At 40.0% G+C, this 17,449-nt stretch overlaps 1 protein-coding gene across 4 annotated transcripts in view; it reads left to right on the top strand.

Annotated features, from left to right (window-relative positions):
* The window catches only part of lgr4 (leucine-rich repeat containing G protein-coupled receptor 4), a 32,179-nt gene that overhangs the window by 4,711 nt on the left and 10,019 nt on the right, over positions 1–17,449 (top strand). For 3 of the 4 annotated variants that reach the window (XM_019357875.2, XM_019357881.2, XM_019357882.2), the window contains 4 exons: positions 7,055–7,126; positions 11,831–11,902; positions 12,782–12,853; positions 16,843–17,058. In XM_019357875.2, the coding sequence (XP_019213420.1) occupies positions 7,055–7,126; positions 11,831–11,902; positions 12,782–12,853; positions 16,843–17,058 (432 nt within the window). The remainder of the gene's footprint in view (positions 1–7,054; positions 7,127–11,830; positions 11,903–12,781; positions 12,854–16,842; positions 17,059–17,449) is intronic. The other variant, XM_019357884.2, reaches the window with a different exon arrangement.

Consider the following 17,449-nt stretch of genomic DNA (forward strand, 5'->3'; position numbering starts at 1 on the left):
CGAGTCTCATCACGCCTGCGACCTTTGGGAGAGATTGGACATTGTCTTTTTGAGCGACAGCAGGTTACTGCTTTTTGGCGAGTGATTGAAACTCCACGTGCCGCCATGACCACCCCGTTTCCCTGAACGTAAAAAGCTTCGCAATTTAACATCACAAAGGTCTTTAGATTCCACACACAGGAGATCGCGTAAATCTAATGAAATCCCTTGGAGGAGTTCGTCAAAGTATGAGGCCTGAAAAGAGGGGAAAATGTCGCCAAATTTACACATTAATTTTAAAATGGCTGACTTCCTGTTGGATTTGGGATATTGCTCCAAGAGACTTTTTTGTACATCTTGATATCTCCAATAAGCTTGCCAGGTTTCAAACTCATACATAAAACACAGAGCAGGGGCTGTTGTTTTGAAATTTTGTAGGGGGCGCTGTGGAGCCATTTTGCGCTGTTCAAGGAAAATGAACATATAAAAAGAAATCCCTCATCACATTAGAGGTGTGCGCCAAATTTCAAGACTTTTTAAACTTTTCAAGCCCCTCAAAAGCCACTTCATCTTTCATGGTGAACTGCGCTGCCACCAGGGTGCGCCGTTCAGTTTATAGTCACAATTTTCTCACTGAAGCATCAAGAGGGACTGATGGTGATATTCATCGCTTTTGAGGTGGCCACGATGAACCTGTGAAAATCAGTACAACAAAATGAAAGACATGACATTTCCTGGTGCCACTAGGTGGCGCTCTACGTATTCCTGACAATGGGCATATCAATCTGTTCAGGGCGGGTCTGACATCATCCCTGTAAAATCTGGTACTGATCAGATTGGATTTCATTGAGTTACACTAATTTGTTTCTTCATGGCGAGACCTCAATGTTCGCCATGCTGCTGGGGTCACACCCTTCAGCGAAAACTCACAGTTTTCTCTGTAACCCAAGACCAACTCCTTAAGGCTTTCCTGGAGAAATTTGAGGCTGCAGATGTCACCCATTACAATACTGTACCCCAAAGTGTAAAACATGACATTTCCTGTTCCCACTAGGTGGCGCTGTCCCTGGTGTCAAATATGGCAGTTGAAATATGTTCAGGGGTGGAGCCTTATCATATGTGTCCACTTTGGTCAAGGTCGGACAATGTATGACAGAACGAGAGGCAATAAGATTTTCATGGCGAGTCATCGAAATTCGCCGTGGCGCCACGGCCTCACAGTAACCCGAAAACTCAAAAGCTCCGCAATTTAACATGGCCCAGGTGTGTAGTTGACACTGACCAAATATGAAGCTTGTACGATGAAATTCCAATGAGGAGTTCGCAAAAGTTCGAGGCATGGAAATGGCAAAATTAGAGCCAAAATGTCACCTTCACTTCCAAATGGCGGACTTCCTGTTGGGTTTAGGACATGGCCATAATAGACTTTTATGTGCGTCTCCGAACGTTAGATATGTGTTCCGAGTTTTATACATGTAGGTCATACCCATCTCGGGGGCTCGCGTTTCTCATTTTTCTAGGTGGCGCTACTGAGCCAATTTTCCCTGGACATGTCTACGGACATTAAAATACGTAAATTTTCACCAGACCTGACGCGTGTGCAACATTTCATGAGTTTTCGAGCATGTTTAGGCCCTCAAAAGGCCGATTCATTTGCCGAAATAATAATAATAATAATAATAATAATAATAATAATAATAATAATAATAATAATAATAATAATAATAATAATAAGAAACAGAGCAGATACAATAGGGCCTTCGCACTTTTGTGCTCGGGCCCTAATGAGTCGTCCAGCATGCTTTGTTGGCCATTAATATACCAGAGCCACCAGTTTGTCTCATACATACACATGAAATGCTTATCATCATGTTGTCTATTTGCTGTCGTGCTAAATTATTGTGAAGTGTTCTCTAGCATTAATCTAATTGTATGTTTTGTGTTCAGTATCTTGAACTGTTTAACAACCTAATTATATGTTATGAGTGAATTACGAGGCTCCACATCACTGATGTAATGGAGTCATTTGTGAAGGGTGATACTTACTTTTCTTGTAAAATAAGTCAACCAGTGAAGTAGAGACTAGTCATTTAAAATTCTCAAAAAATAATTAATTTACTAGATTAAAGTTTAAAAAAACCCCCAAAAGTTCAGTGGAGCTGTTTCAACTCTATTTGTTTCCCCCATAATAGTTGCAGTTGCTTTTAATTGGGTTCCTTTATTTTAATATTTTTAACATTAAATGACCAAACCTTTTATTTAAATTTTTTTTTGGAGTGTTTAAGAAAACATGAATGATTCATGGCCACATTGCCACTGCAATTAAAATTTTTTACCTGAAATTGTGATTCGTTGTTTATTTTTTTTAATCACTCCAACAGCATTTGCAAAACTTGACAATCAGTTACTGCCCTGTGCAATAGTTTACAATATAACAGTTTAACTGCAGTGTTGCTGTGCAACCTGCGCCATAGCTCAGAGTAATGCCCTCATAAATGCCATTGCATATCTTTATAACAGGATGGGCTATTGTGCACATTTTCAGTTCTTCTTCCAGAAATTGGTAGGTCAGTAGTACATTAGTTACATTTAATCTATTGTTCTAAAAGCTGTATTTTATTTTTCCTGTAGCCCGTTAACGACTGTCTGACACTTTATTCGTTCTAACTTTGCTGGGGTAGAGTCCGACTCTCCCTTTACCTTTTAATTTCTGTAATTTTACACATTTACTTCTTACAGCTTAGGTAATGCTGACAGATTTCTTTTTACCACAGCAGCATTTCTTTACCACTTATATATTCTGTGAAATAATGTTGAAAATGCTCTTCTCTTCTTACATTAAGATTGAGTGTGTAGTTCGTTGATTAAATGTATAGTGAAACTTATTCACAGTGAGAGAAACTGTGTATAGTGTATAGATTGTGGCCCACAATTTAATTTGAGTTTGACATCCCTGCGGGAGTGGGTTGAGATCTGGTGACCGTGGAGGGTGTTTGAGGTTCTCATTGTCATGTTCAAGAAACCAGTTTGAGATGATCTGAGCTTTGTGACACGGCACGTGAAGCAGCAACCAGAATATAGTCGGGGCCTTGACCACGTCTGCATACCTAATTGCATTGAGTTGCTGCCATGTGATTGGTTGATTAGATATTTGTGTCAATGAGCTAGTTGAACATGTGTCTTTAATGAAGTGGCGGGTGGGTGTATATTCACCTAAAAACCAGAGCAAATAAAATGTTGTTCAGGTCAACAGTTGAACCACCATTGGTGTGCAAGGATTTTGAACTGTAGCCACAGCAATAGGTCTTCTGATTATGCTTCGTCACAGTTTAGCTTAAATGAAGCCAACTTAACCACCTGCTTAACTTAATAATAGTGTATTAATATTATTAATAAGTGCTATTATGTGTTTTTCAATGTATGTTATATAGCATGCATTTTCCATGAAATAAGGTTTGTCCTAATAATTTTCTTATAAATGGCAGTTGACAGCATTGTTAAGATAGTTGTAATTATCGGTTAATTCTTAGTCCAGCTCAGTGGAGTGGAGGGTTTCAGAGGCCTTTAGCCACGCAACTGCTCACATGCAAGCTGCTCTCTTCTTTCAGCCCCTCACTGAACAAAGTAGACTCAGAGTAAGGTGTGCTTGTGGTTGGAGGGCTGCTGGCTGTTGCTATATTTCCACTTCTTTATTGGGTAGTTTTGTGTTTTTTTTGAGGCCCACAAATAGTCGCTCATGAAAGCCAGTGGCTGTTGGGTGACTTTAAGAACTTACCAAGAAGTCCTGCAATTTGTTTGTCACACAAACAAAAACAATAACTTGTTCAAATTTGTGATTGTTAGAGGCATCACGAGAATGCCGAGTCTATGGGGATCAATCCCAGCTGACAAGCCTTTAACAGCACAGTTGAAATTTTCCATACTCATGTGTATTTGAATCAGTTTTTGGGGCAGTTAATGTCTTCTTTATGTAATTGTGTGGCATGAAAGCATTGCTTAGCTTTTGCTGTGAGTATGTCATGAGGGTATCAGGCACTGAAGCAGAGTATATTTCCACATTTTGAAAAAACAAAGATCTGAATTTAAAAATATTTACCCAGTGAATGACTATTTTTAAAAAGTCAAATATTTGTATAAAGGTTTCTACCATTTTCTGCTTATTGTGCATTTCTTTATCTAACTGGTGGAAAGTGTCACACACGGAGAATGAAGTAGATCAGTCATCAATCCACAGATTGAGGAAAAAGGTGGCACAGTGTGCTCCAATAGTCTGTATGTTTTACTTTTTTGCTCTTACAACACAAGATCTGGAAAAATCTGAGATCTAGGAGCATATAAAAATGCTTTGGATAGGAGTTAATTTTCATATCCCAGATGTCAGATTGTCTCTGTCGCACTTTTGTTTTTTCTTAAATCTTATTTAACTATTGTTCAGCTTTTACTGTCTCACTGCAAGTAATCATTTAATAGTAAATACTGACAATATTCATATTTAATGCCTGATTAAAAAAATAATAAATTAAGTAAAAGGATTTGGAGAAATGTTGAAGTGCCTCACACAACCCCTTTTTTGTGGTTTTTGTTTTGGCTCTGTCATGCAGGCTTGATTTGTGAAGCGCTGCAGCGATTGTTTTCTCTTCCGGTGAAGTGTCCCACAGGAACCGATGACCTCTCGAGTTATTTTACAGTAGTTCTTGGCATCTTGGCCTCAGACCCTAATTAAAGTCCTTTCCCGGTTCCTATTTATGTTTAGTCAGACAGCTAGCTCTCTGGAGAATCAGCGCAAGTGCTTTTTTATTTCCTTCTTATAAGTCCTCTTGTTCTCTCTGAAATTTTGTCACACTGTTTCCCAAGAGAGATGAATCATGTGGTTAAAGGGGCTGAGCAACAGTTACACCCAGTAGTTATCAGGTGTAAGTACTGACATGTAAGCTTGCTGTTAAGACTTTGTTTGTGGTAATTTAGCAGTTTTTATACCTGTACTCAGTTTGAACCCACAGGCTGCAGGTTGCAGACCTGTGCTTTGTTTAATTTCTTAATCTGCTGATTTTAAAATGATGCCAAAAATTACCTGAAATTGGCTCTAGGTCACAAATAGCTATGTTGGTTGTTTTTTTAATTTTTTATAATTACTTGAGAATGTAAGAAGTTTCAGAGATGTTTTAGATGTTTTAAACAATGTCTGTGTGGGTGCCAACACTTTCAACACGGTTTTATATGTAGTATTTCTGTGTTATGGCAAGCGCTTGCTTGCCTTGACCCAACTTATCTGACAGATTTAGATTGCATTTTTTTAAGATCCTATGTTTTGACTTTAAGAATATATATCCCTGCTTCACCTTAGCTCTCCATATTTTCCTCTTCTCTTAGCACATCTCATACCTTTCTCAGATTATCTCTTTCCTCGCTGGCAAAATGAAGCCAAACAGCACACGGGATAGAAATTTGCAGATACCTGTTTGTAGAAGCGTTTAGGCTTGTCACCATTTATCACAGCTGCAGTTTTAGTGTCCTCTTCAATCTGTCTTAGCAGGGACAGGCCAGGACCTTGATGAGTAAAGCAGCCAGGCACAGTGGGAGGGGAGGAAGTGTGATAGAGTCATTCAAGCCTCCTGTACTCCCCAGAACGGCATGTGGTTTAGGCCACTCAACAGTCTGCGTGGATGATTTAGTCAAAAGGTTAAAAAATGTGGTTAAGGACGTATCCATCTGACCACTGCAGCCGTGGTTGGGGAACACCACTTGAGATGTTGTCAGTGTAGGAACAAAACCATAAGGACTGTTGATACAAGTGTTTTTGTGTCTATATAGTCTATATGGTAACTGGATAACCAGATAAATGGAGATGGGACATGCTGTAGGTTGCAGGGATGATGAGGGTTCTGTCAGGGCCTGCCTTTTAAGGCTTTTGTGTGTGTTTGTGTGTCTGCCTGGCTATGTATCTGTGTGTCTGTGTGTGTGTGTGTGTGTGTGTGTGTGTGTGTGTGTGTGTGTGTGTGTGTGTGTGTGTGTATCTGGGTCTGCAGAGGAAGAGCAATATGATCCTTGTAAGATTCAGGGGCCCACACACAAGGTCCAAGAGAGATCTGGCAGTGAAATTCAAGATGGCCACTCAGGGAGTGAAAGGAGTGAGAGGGGAGAGAGAGCGGGGTGCAGGGGGTTGCTTCATTCGCGAATCCCGGATGTTTTATCCCTCTCTGTTGTGGATTGATGTCTCTTTACACATTAGGAGTAGGCATCCAGACGTGATATCCGCAGTAAACCCCAAGACATCCTTTTCCGCTCTTTTATTCTTGGAGACGCTTACTTTTCATCACCAGCTGAAAACATTGTACTGCCAGTTCTAAACACAATAAAGTCTTACTTTTAAAGTTAGTATTATTATTATTATTAGTAGTAGTAGTATTATTATTATTATTGTTATGTAAACACAGGCTCGCGCACACACACACACACACACACACATACACACACACACACACACACACACACTTTAGGTTTGGTGGGGAAGCAAATCAAGTCCTCTGTGCATATTTTTCATGCTGCTACATGCCTATCTTTACTTGTTGATTTGAAAAATGAAGATCCCTGGGGCTAAAGAGAAGGGCTTTTTCAAGGGTTTTTTTTGGTTGAAGTTAGAGTCATGCAGGCACAGTCAAAGATAGAAAGCTGCCATTGGGGACGAATGATCTAACGACCCTATTGTTTGTGTAAATAGGCTGCAAGGGCAATCAAAGTCTTGCATCACGGTAATATCTCATGTCTGCATGTTTAGTTTATGTGATAAAATCAGGCTTCATAGACAGATGATCTCACGTGGAGGCTATTTTGCAACTAAGCAAAACTTTATTTTGAGTATTTTACTATTTAAATCTAGGGTTAAATGAATACTTTACAGCTGTTGAAAATGAGGGGATAACTTTTATAATCAACGTAAAAGTGAACACTTGGAAAATTAGTGTAAAATCAAGCCAAAAGAAAAAGAGCTTAAAAAAAAAAGAGTCTTGAATGAATGAAAAGTGATCTTTGCAAATGTATCGGTGAACTCAAACAAATTTTTTTCCTGTTTCCACAGTGACCTGAGCATGAACAACATCACTGAGCTTCCAGCATACGTATTCAAAAACTTCCCCTATCTTGAAGAACTGTGAGTACATGCCAAGCCCCCCCCCCCTTTTAAATGATGTATTTATTCTGTACAGTGTTGACATGAGGGCTGGTCTTTATGATACGCACCTGGGTATTTGAGCTTGCACTGTAAAGTGCACAGAGTGTGCCCTTCCTCTTAGCTGAGGGAGATAAGCATAGCATTAACTGAGGTTACGAATCACTCACCATTCACGAATTGAGCAAGGGCATTAATAAAAGGTGCAGTAATGCTCAATTAAAAAGGTGAGGTAAGGCAACATGCATTGAGGCAACGATCATGTGACATCCTGTGTGGATTTTTGCTTTTAAGGGATTATCAGGGTGGCAACAGCACATCTGTGCTCTGGGGCTTTGTTGGAGTGGAGTTCCATCTAATCTTCGTGGGTGTTATTTCTTTGCTCTTTAAATACTTCGCTGTCTGGCTCGGCGCTCCTGAGTGCCAGAGATAAAAATCTGTCTACCTGGTATCAGGTAACACACAGCCCCGAGAAAAATGACCAGCGAGTGAACGTACTCGGGCAGTTCCAGCGCCACTTGACTCGATGCGGTTGTGTGTTGTTGTTTTTTTGTTGTTTTTTTCCAGCCCCTTGTGCATCTTTCAGCCGGCAGAGTCTTCATCGAGTGTACCACTCCAACCTGCTTTGTGGAAGGGGCAATTTACTTTTCATCATATTGTGTGTAGGAATGCAAGGCAGGAAGGAAGAGGGCAAAACAATGGTTTCTATGGAAACAAGGCCAAAAAAACCCACCCAGTCTCGCTGCCACTTCTGTCTCGTCTTAGATCATCAAAACTGTCTGACCGCCGTTGAGCTGTGTGTTTCCAGAGAAGGCATTTCCAGGGGTTTATTGATAAAAACCCTTAGCTCATTTTTGTGTTTGTTTAAACCCCCCCCCCCTTGTTTTTTTGTTTTTTTTACATTTCTTTCTGGGAGCAAATCAGCAGTATCAGTATTCAGTGAATTCTGGTGGACGACTGTTTCGCTTTAGGGCTTCAGCAGTGTCAGTGAACCAACGCATGGGCCCTGAGGGTAAAAACAGGGGGAGAAAGAGATCAGGAGGAGAAGGAAAAAAAAAAAAAAGTGCAGGCCATCCCTTTACAGAACAGGAGCACAGAAAAGGGAGGAATATTCCCTCCTTCTTAGTCACGCAATCTCCTTCACTCTTTTTCTTTCTTGCCAAAGGCACAACAAAGCTCAACAGACGTGATGACAGAGGTATTTTCTGTCTCCCTCACCGTTTGTTTATATTCTTTAAAGTAACCTGTGACTGATTGGCTCTCTGTGTATCAAGAGGGAATTGCGGTCAACTGAGTCAGTCAGCATTGATATGTTTAGTTTCGTGACACAAAGATTTAAACATTAATGTGTTTATTATTTTTAGTCATCCTTGTTAAATATTTTTGGTTGCAGCTGCATGGCCCACATCTTTTTTCTCTTTTGTGCATTGAAATGGTTACATAAAAGTTTCTTTATTTCTGATAATTATAAGTTGCAGAATTTGGCATATTATTTTAGTAAATGTAAGCTTATGTATTTAGGTTTTTTTTAGTTTTTTTTTTTTAGTAAAGTTAATATATAACAGTGTAATGAAAATTGTTGAGTTATAAAGTATATAAAGAAGAAATGGTGGTTCTGTGATGGGGTTTACTCCGTATTCCTGCTTTTATAACATGGTTTCATTTCTGAGAAGTTGAAGTTCCAGCCACTATTGCAGGGCAGAAGACGATACGGCTCAGATCACGTTCTAATTGTTATTGTTCACTATCAGATGATAAACCAGAGGAGTTCACATCCAAAACATAGGAGTGCGTCTGCTGTGTGTAGATAGGAAATGACATCAGGCCCGTATAATCACAGGTAACTGTACTAATAGTGGTACAAACAGGTGTGCATTACACATGTGCGGGAGGGGGTCCTTGTTTTGATTTACCCACAGTGGTTTACCAGATAGAAAGTAATCGTATTGTTTTGATTTACTGCTACAAAACTGTGCATTTTCTAGTGAATTTGCTGTTGACAGAGGCAGACCTGTGGGAGTGGTATTGCACAAGGAAAGGATTTAGCCTTTCCTCAGTGAGATCCATCAAAGCCCAGAGGGGACATGTCCTGAATTTGCTTAAAGACGCAAGAGGCGGGGAACCTTTTTAATGTTGAGAAACCTGAACGATTTGTCAAACTGTGTTTGCGCGTCGTAATTAGCGGCTTGTGACAGTCACCACAAGCTCTGGGTTGTGTGAGTTCCCATGGAGTTAGTCACATCGAATTAGCCACATTGGTCACTATCTGTTGGAAATGAACAAGAGTGACTCAACAGCTACTGACAAGATTAATGTCATGTTTGATTTGTAGGCGTCTTTATGCGTGTGCCAACTTGTGCTGCAGTCACGATTATACCTGCAGACTGGTCTTTAATAATTAGAAGTCCAACATCTGTTGCAAGACATCATTGTGACAAACTTTAAGTCGGAAGTGAAACAAATGTTTATATTTATCGGTTGATTTTTTTGGTGTTGTGAATTACGGGCTTCTGCTTTGGAGGTTATAATTGGGTTTGTCTCAAAGTGCGAGGTAGCAGCCTCTAATAGCTGGCAAACATTCACAGTTAATACTAAATGTTAAGGTCAAACAGCCGTGAAATGTAAGTCCAAAATCAGAATTTATCAAGTTATTTAGATGACTCTAACAGAAAAAAAGAAACAAATATTGGCTTGTTTTTCATGCTTTTTGATTTTGTGATAAAGTCAACAGTGGACCCAATTTGACTATTGAAGCAGGAATATTTAATCTGTCTGATTTGTCTGACCAGGAACTTCACTGCTTCATTTATTGCACTTTATAAGCTTGCAGCAAAGTAGCTGTGCCTGATTTAGTGTGATGGATAAAATGGGTTGATGGTATTCTGCAATTAAATTATAATATTTTTAAGTCTTATTCATGTGAACAGATATAAACTCTGAAAGCAGATTTAATAAGTTTAATATTATAGATATAGTTTGCTAATCTACAGCACAAGGCCCATTATGTACAAATCTTGCAAGGTTACCTGATGTTTCTTTGTCCGTTGCATCCAGTGTGTACCACTAGAAATCACCACTAGATTACTTCAATAATGACAAAAAATCTTTTTCTCAGGAAGGTTCTGTATTAATCATCTGTGGTACAATATGCGTACATGTAACTATAAGAAAACTGCTTAATGTTTAAAGAACATGTATAACAAAAAGTATAACACCACAGTAAATGTATGACAGTTTTTTTTTGTGAGATGTTTCCGAAAAGGTTTGTTACCCAGCTCAAACTTCACCATGAGCTCGGCTCATGTGAAGCCCTTCTTAGAAATCCTGTTCTGACCACTTGCAGGCGCACATTTGCAACACACTGTTGATTTCCCCCAGTAACAAAATGTAAACCCTTGAACTTGAATTTCATTTTGGAAAGTGTGCGATGACGTTATGGCACGCGCCATGGTTTAGAAAGTTTCCGCCAAACATTTTCCCTCAGATGCCTCAGGGCTTTACAAGCCTGGGGGTGGTGCACAATCCCTGTCAATGATCAAATGAGAAGCACCTAGTCTGATGTTTGCTCTCTGGATCCCAGATGCCCTGCTTGTATCACGACTGATGGTCTTCGGCATGAAGGTCGGGTCAGTTTGACACAGAAGTTAATGCTTTCTCTCTGAATGAGTTTAAGGGCCATGCTAAAGCTTTGACAAATGAGCATGTGCAGGTGGTCAGCACGAGACTCCTGCAGACTGATCCAACATCTGCAGCAGTGCTGGCAGAGACGCAAGTCTTCACAAGGAAACGATCTTGAACAGGGAGAGCGGACACATTTGAATCTATTGTGTTTTTTGCTTATTATGTGTAGAGTTTACTAACTTTCTGACCTGACCTCTTCCTTAATCCAACCAATTAAATTTGTGCACTAAAGTGCACTAACTCTCAAATAAATTTGAACACGTGACATGCAAAGAAAGACAAATTTTAAGTCGGATAAACTGTCTTCTAATACGCTCAGCCTCGATTCTCAGGCTCACACCCAGCAGCTCTTGTTGCAGGGAATTTAGCCTGGCCTGACTTGCATTGCAGAGTGATAAATCTGTTGCTAATCTCTCAGGCTAGATAGAATACTTGGGCTCTGTATCCCAGTCAGTCTGTCCCATGCTTATTTACACCCATATTTCCTATATATTTCCTGTTTCCAACAGGAAAGGGAGTTGTCCCCTCAGCCTCAAATTATTCATAAATGCTCTGAAGGAGCTGTGTGATGATAAATGTAACAAGGCAGCAGTGTTCAAAGGGAATAACTCTGCTTGTGTCAGCCTCAGAGAGGTGAATTATTTTTCACTCTCTCTAAAAAGAGCACTTCATAGTGATGGTTTGGAGGCTCAGAAAGGGATTTAAGCAGGGGATATCCAGGAACAGCTCTAATCTCTCATGGGTGACAGATGAAGTGACAACAGGCCAGGGGCACAGACGCATGTCTTTGACACTCCAGGCCCCGTGTTCACCCTGAGAGCTGGAACATGATATGCAGAGACGCTGGATATGAAGAAGTCCTCAACCGAATGCATAGCTTCAGAAATAAAACCCAGTCTGCAGTTTTCTTACACTCTGTTCTGTTTTTGCTTAAATGCCTCTTGCAGCTTTTGATCATTTGAGAAATGTCTTAAATACAAGTTTGACTCTCTCTCTCTCACCCAGTCGACTTCCAGGAAATGACCTGTCGTTCATCCACCCCGAAGCCTTTTCTGGACTGCATCAGCTCAAAGTCCTGTAAGCATTCGCCTTCTCTGCCAATCTCAACACTCACATACCCCCACAAACACACAGACGCACTTACGGCTGTGACAGTGTTTTCTACACACTGGGGGAGAGAGTAAATATTGCAGTTTGCGGTAACATTGTGGCAGTGTCAGTTACTGAAAGGCTAGGCATACACTTGGTGTAAACTAAATGTAGTTTTCCACCCCTTCCCCAACTATGACTGTGTATATGGGAACCCCCAACAGAGAACTGCGTACATGCTCTGCTTTAAAAGCTAGAACTCCAAAATGTACATCAGGCAGCACACCCTAGTGTGCTTGCACACAGGGAGTGACAAACAAAGCACAGTCCTGTTGATTGTGCACTTAGCCAAAAGTTCAAAGTCCTGCTGATATACAGGGGAAGTTTTGAATAGAAACTGCAAACAGAAACACATGGAAACATTATATATGCGTGTCATATCCAGTGATTTATTCATGTTACTTATAAGTACACAAATGAAAACAATTGGCTGTATATTGGCTTCAGGCAGACTAAGTTAATATTCACTTCAGGTCAGGGTCACCATTTACAGTTTCTTAATTTTGTTTGCAAACTTTAGACTTTAGAGTTATTGTTAGACAGGAATGTGATGTTGTTTTAAGTTTATTAAACACACAAAAGTTGTGGGAGACTTTGTAGACTTTAGGTTGTCTGTATTTGCTCGGGGAAACTCTGTGAAGTTTTTTTTTTTTTTTTTTTTTCCGTTTTCTATAGTGAGTAATAATAGCCAAAGTGAAGCCACGTGATAGCGTATGGATGGGAACCTCAGGAAATGAATTTATTATTTTGTAACAAGAGTTGAAATGATTGAAATATTCAGATATATTTTTTCCAATTTGTCCTCAGGATGCTCCAGAATAATCAGCTGAAGACGGTGCCAAACTCGGCACTGAAGAACCTTCACTCTCTCCAGTCTCTGTAAGTCATTTGCATGAACACACGTACACACACGTGCAGCTTGTATAAGCATGTGCCGGGTATTGTCTAGTTAAAAATCCTTCAAGGATTCAAGTGGACCTTCCTCTCCTGCAGTAACCTTGGAGGAAGCGATGCACAGGCCTGCTCCAGAGATTGTAAAAGTTCTTTATTATTGTATTCCAGTGCTGTTTAGATATATTGTTTGATTAGTTATAAAAGGTTGTAAACTTCCAAACGTGGTCTCACAGGGGAAATAAAGTTTAGCCTCAACTGTCTGTTTTGGATTGCTTATGGAAAACATGAATGGTCAAAAAGTGGAGATGCTGTTATTAAAGTCCTGTTATTATTACTATAAACATACAGTGTTTCTATTAGAGAGGCTCAATCAATAACTAAAAAGCCTGTTTCTTCTAGAATTTACAGATACTGATGTCTTTTAAGTGTGTAGTTAGGAATATGCACTGTAGTACCAAAGCACTCTTAGTGTATTAAGCAACTTACGGTGTGGAAATGGAATTTAATGTCAAACTAACAAGCCCATTCAAGATGGGTACTCTCAAAGATGATAATGAAGCAACAGTAGCACTGCAGGACAGTTTATCTACTATGATATGTAACGATAACATTCGCTGCTGAAAATTTGCATAACAAATGTATTCAAATGGGTCTGTACTGTGCAGCTGAGCTTTTAGTTTCATGTTGTAAAAACAGGAAAAAAAATAGTTGTAGAAATGAATTCAGCACATCAATCTTGGGTTATCAAGAAAGGCTGCGCTGATTTTTACTGGGATTATTTTTGGGGGAGGGCTGTGTTGTAGCTTCTTGCTGTGTTGATTAGTTGGCCCACAATTTTGGTGGTAAACATCTACGAGAGGGATCGCTTTTAAATTTACCACAAAGATTCCCAAATGTCAGATGATAAATCCCAGTTACTTTCACAGTACCGCTATGTGATTCACAGTACTACCGTGTGGTTTGGAGTGACTCCCAAAAGTTGTCTTCAGCAACTAATGAATAACTGAGTATCTTGGTTTTCATCTTGTGTAGTATTTAGGATGTATTGTGTGTTCAGTACTCACTAGTAAACATTTATTTACTAAACTGCAAAATTAAGACGGTGACAGTTGTAAGCGCTTTACCTCCTGAACTTCATCATGTTAGTGTTGTTGTTGCAGATGTGTTGCCGTTAGGATTTAGCTGAACGCACAGCCAGCATGGCTCTGAGCTCCAAGTCTTTAAAAATGTGTGCTGAATTTTTCTAATAACTGTTCTAGATGTAAGCATTTGTGCTGTAAACTGTAGAGTCTTGTTGTCTCATGCCTGAGTGTGTGGTGGAGTTGCATTTATGTTGCGCACCAGGTGGACCAAATTCTTGTAGATAGTGGCTCCTGTTTAATGTGTGACTGTACACAGCAATTTTACAGTAACTAAAATGTTGAGAGTGATTGTTGAAATGATTTATTTGCCTAATCTGTTATGAGGCATTTGAACATTCTTTCAGTCATATCACATTCTTATCACTCCGCTGCTGTATTTGTAGGTGAGTCTTATTCAGCCAATCCGTTGCTAACTTTTCTGTTTGTTTCTGGAGTTTTTACGTTTGCTTGTAAGCATCGGCCAATTCACAATTTCCTTTTCCATTAACCCTCATATGTAGTGTCGTTTCACCAACTTCAAAATACCAGTTTCTTCGAGACACCACCTCTCTCCAGCACCGTGCCTTTGAGTTTGACAGAGACTAAAGTAGGAATGCATCCAGCTGGAGAAATGTGCTGAAAATTCTGCCTTCAGCTATAATCACTCCTCTGTATCCCTCCATATGTCCTCCCTTTTCTTTTTTCTGGCTTTCTTCTTCCTTTTTTAACAGATGTCTTTTCTCTGTTGGGGTTTTAGGGTCTGTAGCTGAAGTATTATGCACTGGCAGAGTAAGGACTTGGTTTGTATAAAGCCTGTAGAGAGCTAAATGTCAATCATGTCTGTTTTTCTTACAGCCCAGACACTTGAGGAATTTTGAGGGAGGGTGAGACACTCAGTTAGGGAGGATACCAGGAGAACGTAACGTGATGATGGTGAAAAGAGCACTTGTGCATTCATAAAACGGTTTAAATCCTTTTTTTTACCTTCTTATTTTTTTTTAATCCCAAAACTGTCAGTGATCAAAATTTTAGGATCTTGTTACATTCATGGTACACGCAGATGTTGATTACCAGAATATCCACGCAAGAGTGTTGCTTTTTTTTAATGTAAATTCTGTGAACTGTCTACAAAGAATTAGACTTTGCTATATATGGCTACTAAATAAACATTCATGTCTTAGCTACAAGTTTGTGGGGAAGTGGAGAATTTCAGGTGCTTCACTGTTTCTCAGAAGTGAGGGTTAAAAGTAGGCTATGAGTTAATTCACTGTGGCAAAGGGGCTTGTCTTATGTTCTATAGAACATGCCAAAGAAACATGATGATATAGGCAATTTGCTTTTGACACCACCTAATCTACAACATGGACAGTTTAAGAAAACGAGAGAAAGAAAAGAGAAAGATTTCCATTGTTATCAGTAAAGTTATGAATGTGCTACGCCCCACTTGTTATGGAATTTAAAATAAAACCCCTTTTCTGTGAAATTCTGGTATTAGTCTCCATATTTATGTTGCGGCTTTTAAGCCGGGTTGTAACAGAATGTTTACATGTTTAATACAATTTCTATCCAATTAAATAAAGTAGGAAGTATTAGTAAAAGTACTGGTTCTTATATAGTGCTTTTCTGCTTAACCTGAGCAATCAAAGCGCTTACTTGGCTAATTCACACAAGCACTTTTTAATGTGTTTAAGTGCTTCCTGTCTAACATTCACACTCTGATGGATGCATCGGAGAGCAAATTGTGGTTCGGTATCTTGCCCGAAGATACTTGGGCATGCCGACTGGAACAGCCAGGGATTGAACCACCCAACTACCTCCTGTGCCACAGCCACCCTGTTTAAGCATTTCACTTTGCAGTCCAGTCAGAGCGCTCAGGTCATCAGGTGCAGATCTCTTAACTGTTCCTAGAATTAGATCTAAGTGTGCTGAGGGTGCTTTCAGTTATTGTGGACCTGTTGTTTGAGATTTTTTACATCTGCATACATTTAAAAACAGACTAAAAACCTTTTTATTGACACAGGCGTACTCTTAATAGGTGGATTATTTTTTGTTTTTTCCCCCTATTTTTATTTTGTTTTATTTTATTTTGCTGTTTTTGTTCCGTCCACGTGAACAGAACCAACTTTCTGGGATTTTCTTACCTGGATGATTGAACATGCATCAAGACATAAATCTACACAGGGTTTTCAGTTTTTCTGTGTTGGAGTTGGAGCACATGGAGTTTATATGAATATATATATATGGCATTGCTGGCACTAATCATGGCAGCACAGGAACAAGCTCTGAGCACAAGATCCATAGAGGCTGGGGTCTATCACACCAGGCAAGACCCCAGGTGCAGGCTGTGTAAAGATACCCCTGAGACAATCCAGCACATAACAGCAGGGTGTAAGATGCTAGCAGGCAGGGCATACATGGAACGCCATAACCAAGTGGCCAGCATAGTGTACAGAAACATCTGTGCCGAATACGGCCTGGAAGTCCCGAGGTCAAAATGGGAGACACCCCCAAGGGTGGTGGAGAATGACTGAGCTAAGATCCTGTGGGACTTCCAGATACAGACGGACAAAATGGTGGTGGCTAACCAACCGGACATAGTGGTGGTAGACAAACAGAAGAAGACGGCTGTAGTGATAGATGTAGCGGTTCCAGGTGACAGCAACATCAGGAAGAAGGAACACGAGAAGCCCGAGAAATACCAAGGGCTCAGAGAAGAGCTCGAGAAAATGTAGAGGGTGAAGGTAACAGTGGTCCCAGTGGTAATCGGAGCACTAGGTGCGGTGCCATTATTCCAATGTCATTTCTATATGCATTTATTAAATCCATGCGTTTCTACTTTGCTCTGTTTTTTAGTCGCCTGGATGCCAACCATATTACAACTGTTCCAGATGACAGCTTTGAAAGCCTTCAGCAGCTTCGCCACCTCTGGTTGGATGATAACAACCTGATGGAGGTGCCCGTCGGTTCTCTGAGGCATCAGGCGAACCTTCAGGCTCTGACTTTGGCACTCAACCGCATCCTGTACATACCAGACAACGCCTTTGCAAACCTCACCAGTTTAGTTGTACTGTAAGTTATATTAAGCTTCTGTTTAATTGTGGTTTAGAATGAAAATCTGCACAGTAGCGTTTGAGCGCAAATGTTTACAGTGTACTTGACAATTGTTTCTGGCCAGTCGGGCCAATGCTGCACAGTGCAGGTCGGATGATGAACGTCATAGGGCACCAAACCGCCTTGTGGCCTTAACTTTAGATGGATGTAAATCTATAAATGATCTGTTGATAGTTGGTATAAATATCAAATTATTAAGCCTGCCTGTGAAACAGTTGACATAAAAGTAGATTTCCCAGGATAGCTAAAGGACCTTTGCATGCAGTTTTCATAGAACTATACACAGAATAACTCAGCAGGAACAACTTGTTGGTGTACTTTTTGGAAAAACTATAATTAAGCAGGTAAT

Source organism: Oreochromis niloticus, linkage group LG1 (genome assembly GCF_001858045.2).
Source record: "Oreochromis niloticus isolate F11D_XX linkage group LG1, O_niloticus_UMD_NMBU, whole genome shotgun sequence".
In the NCBI taxonomy this organism is placed as follows: Eukaryota; Metazoa; Chordata; class Actinopteri; order Cichliformes; family Cichlidae; genus Oreochromis; species Oreochromis niloticus.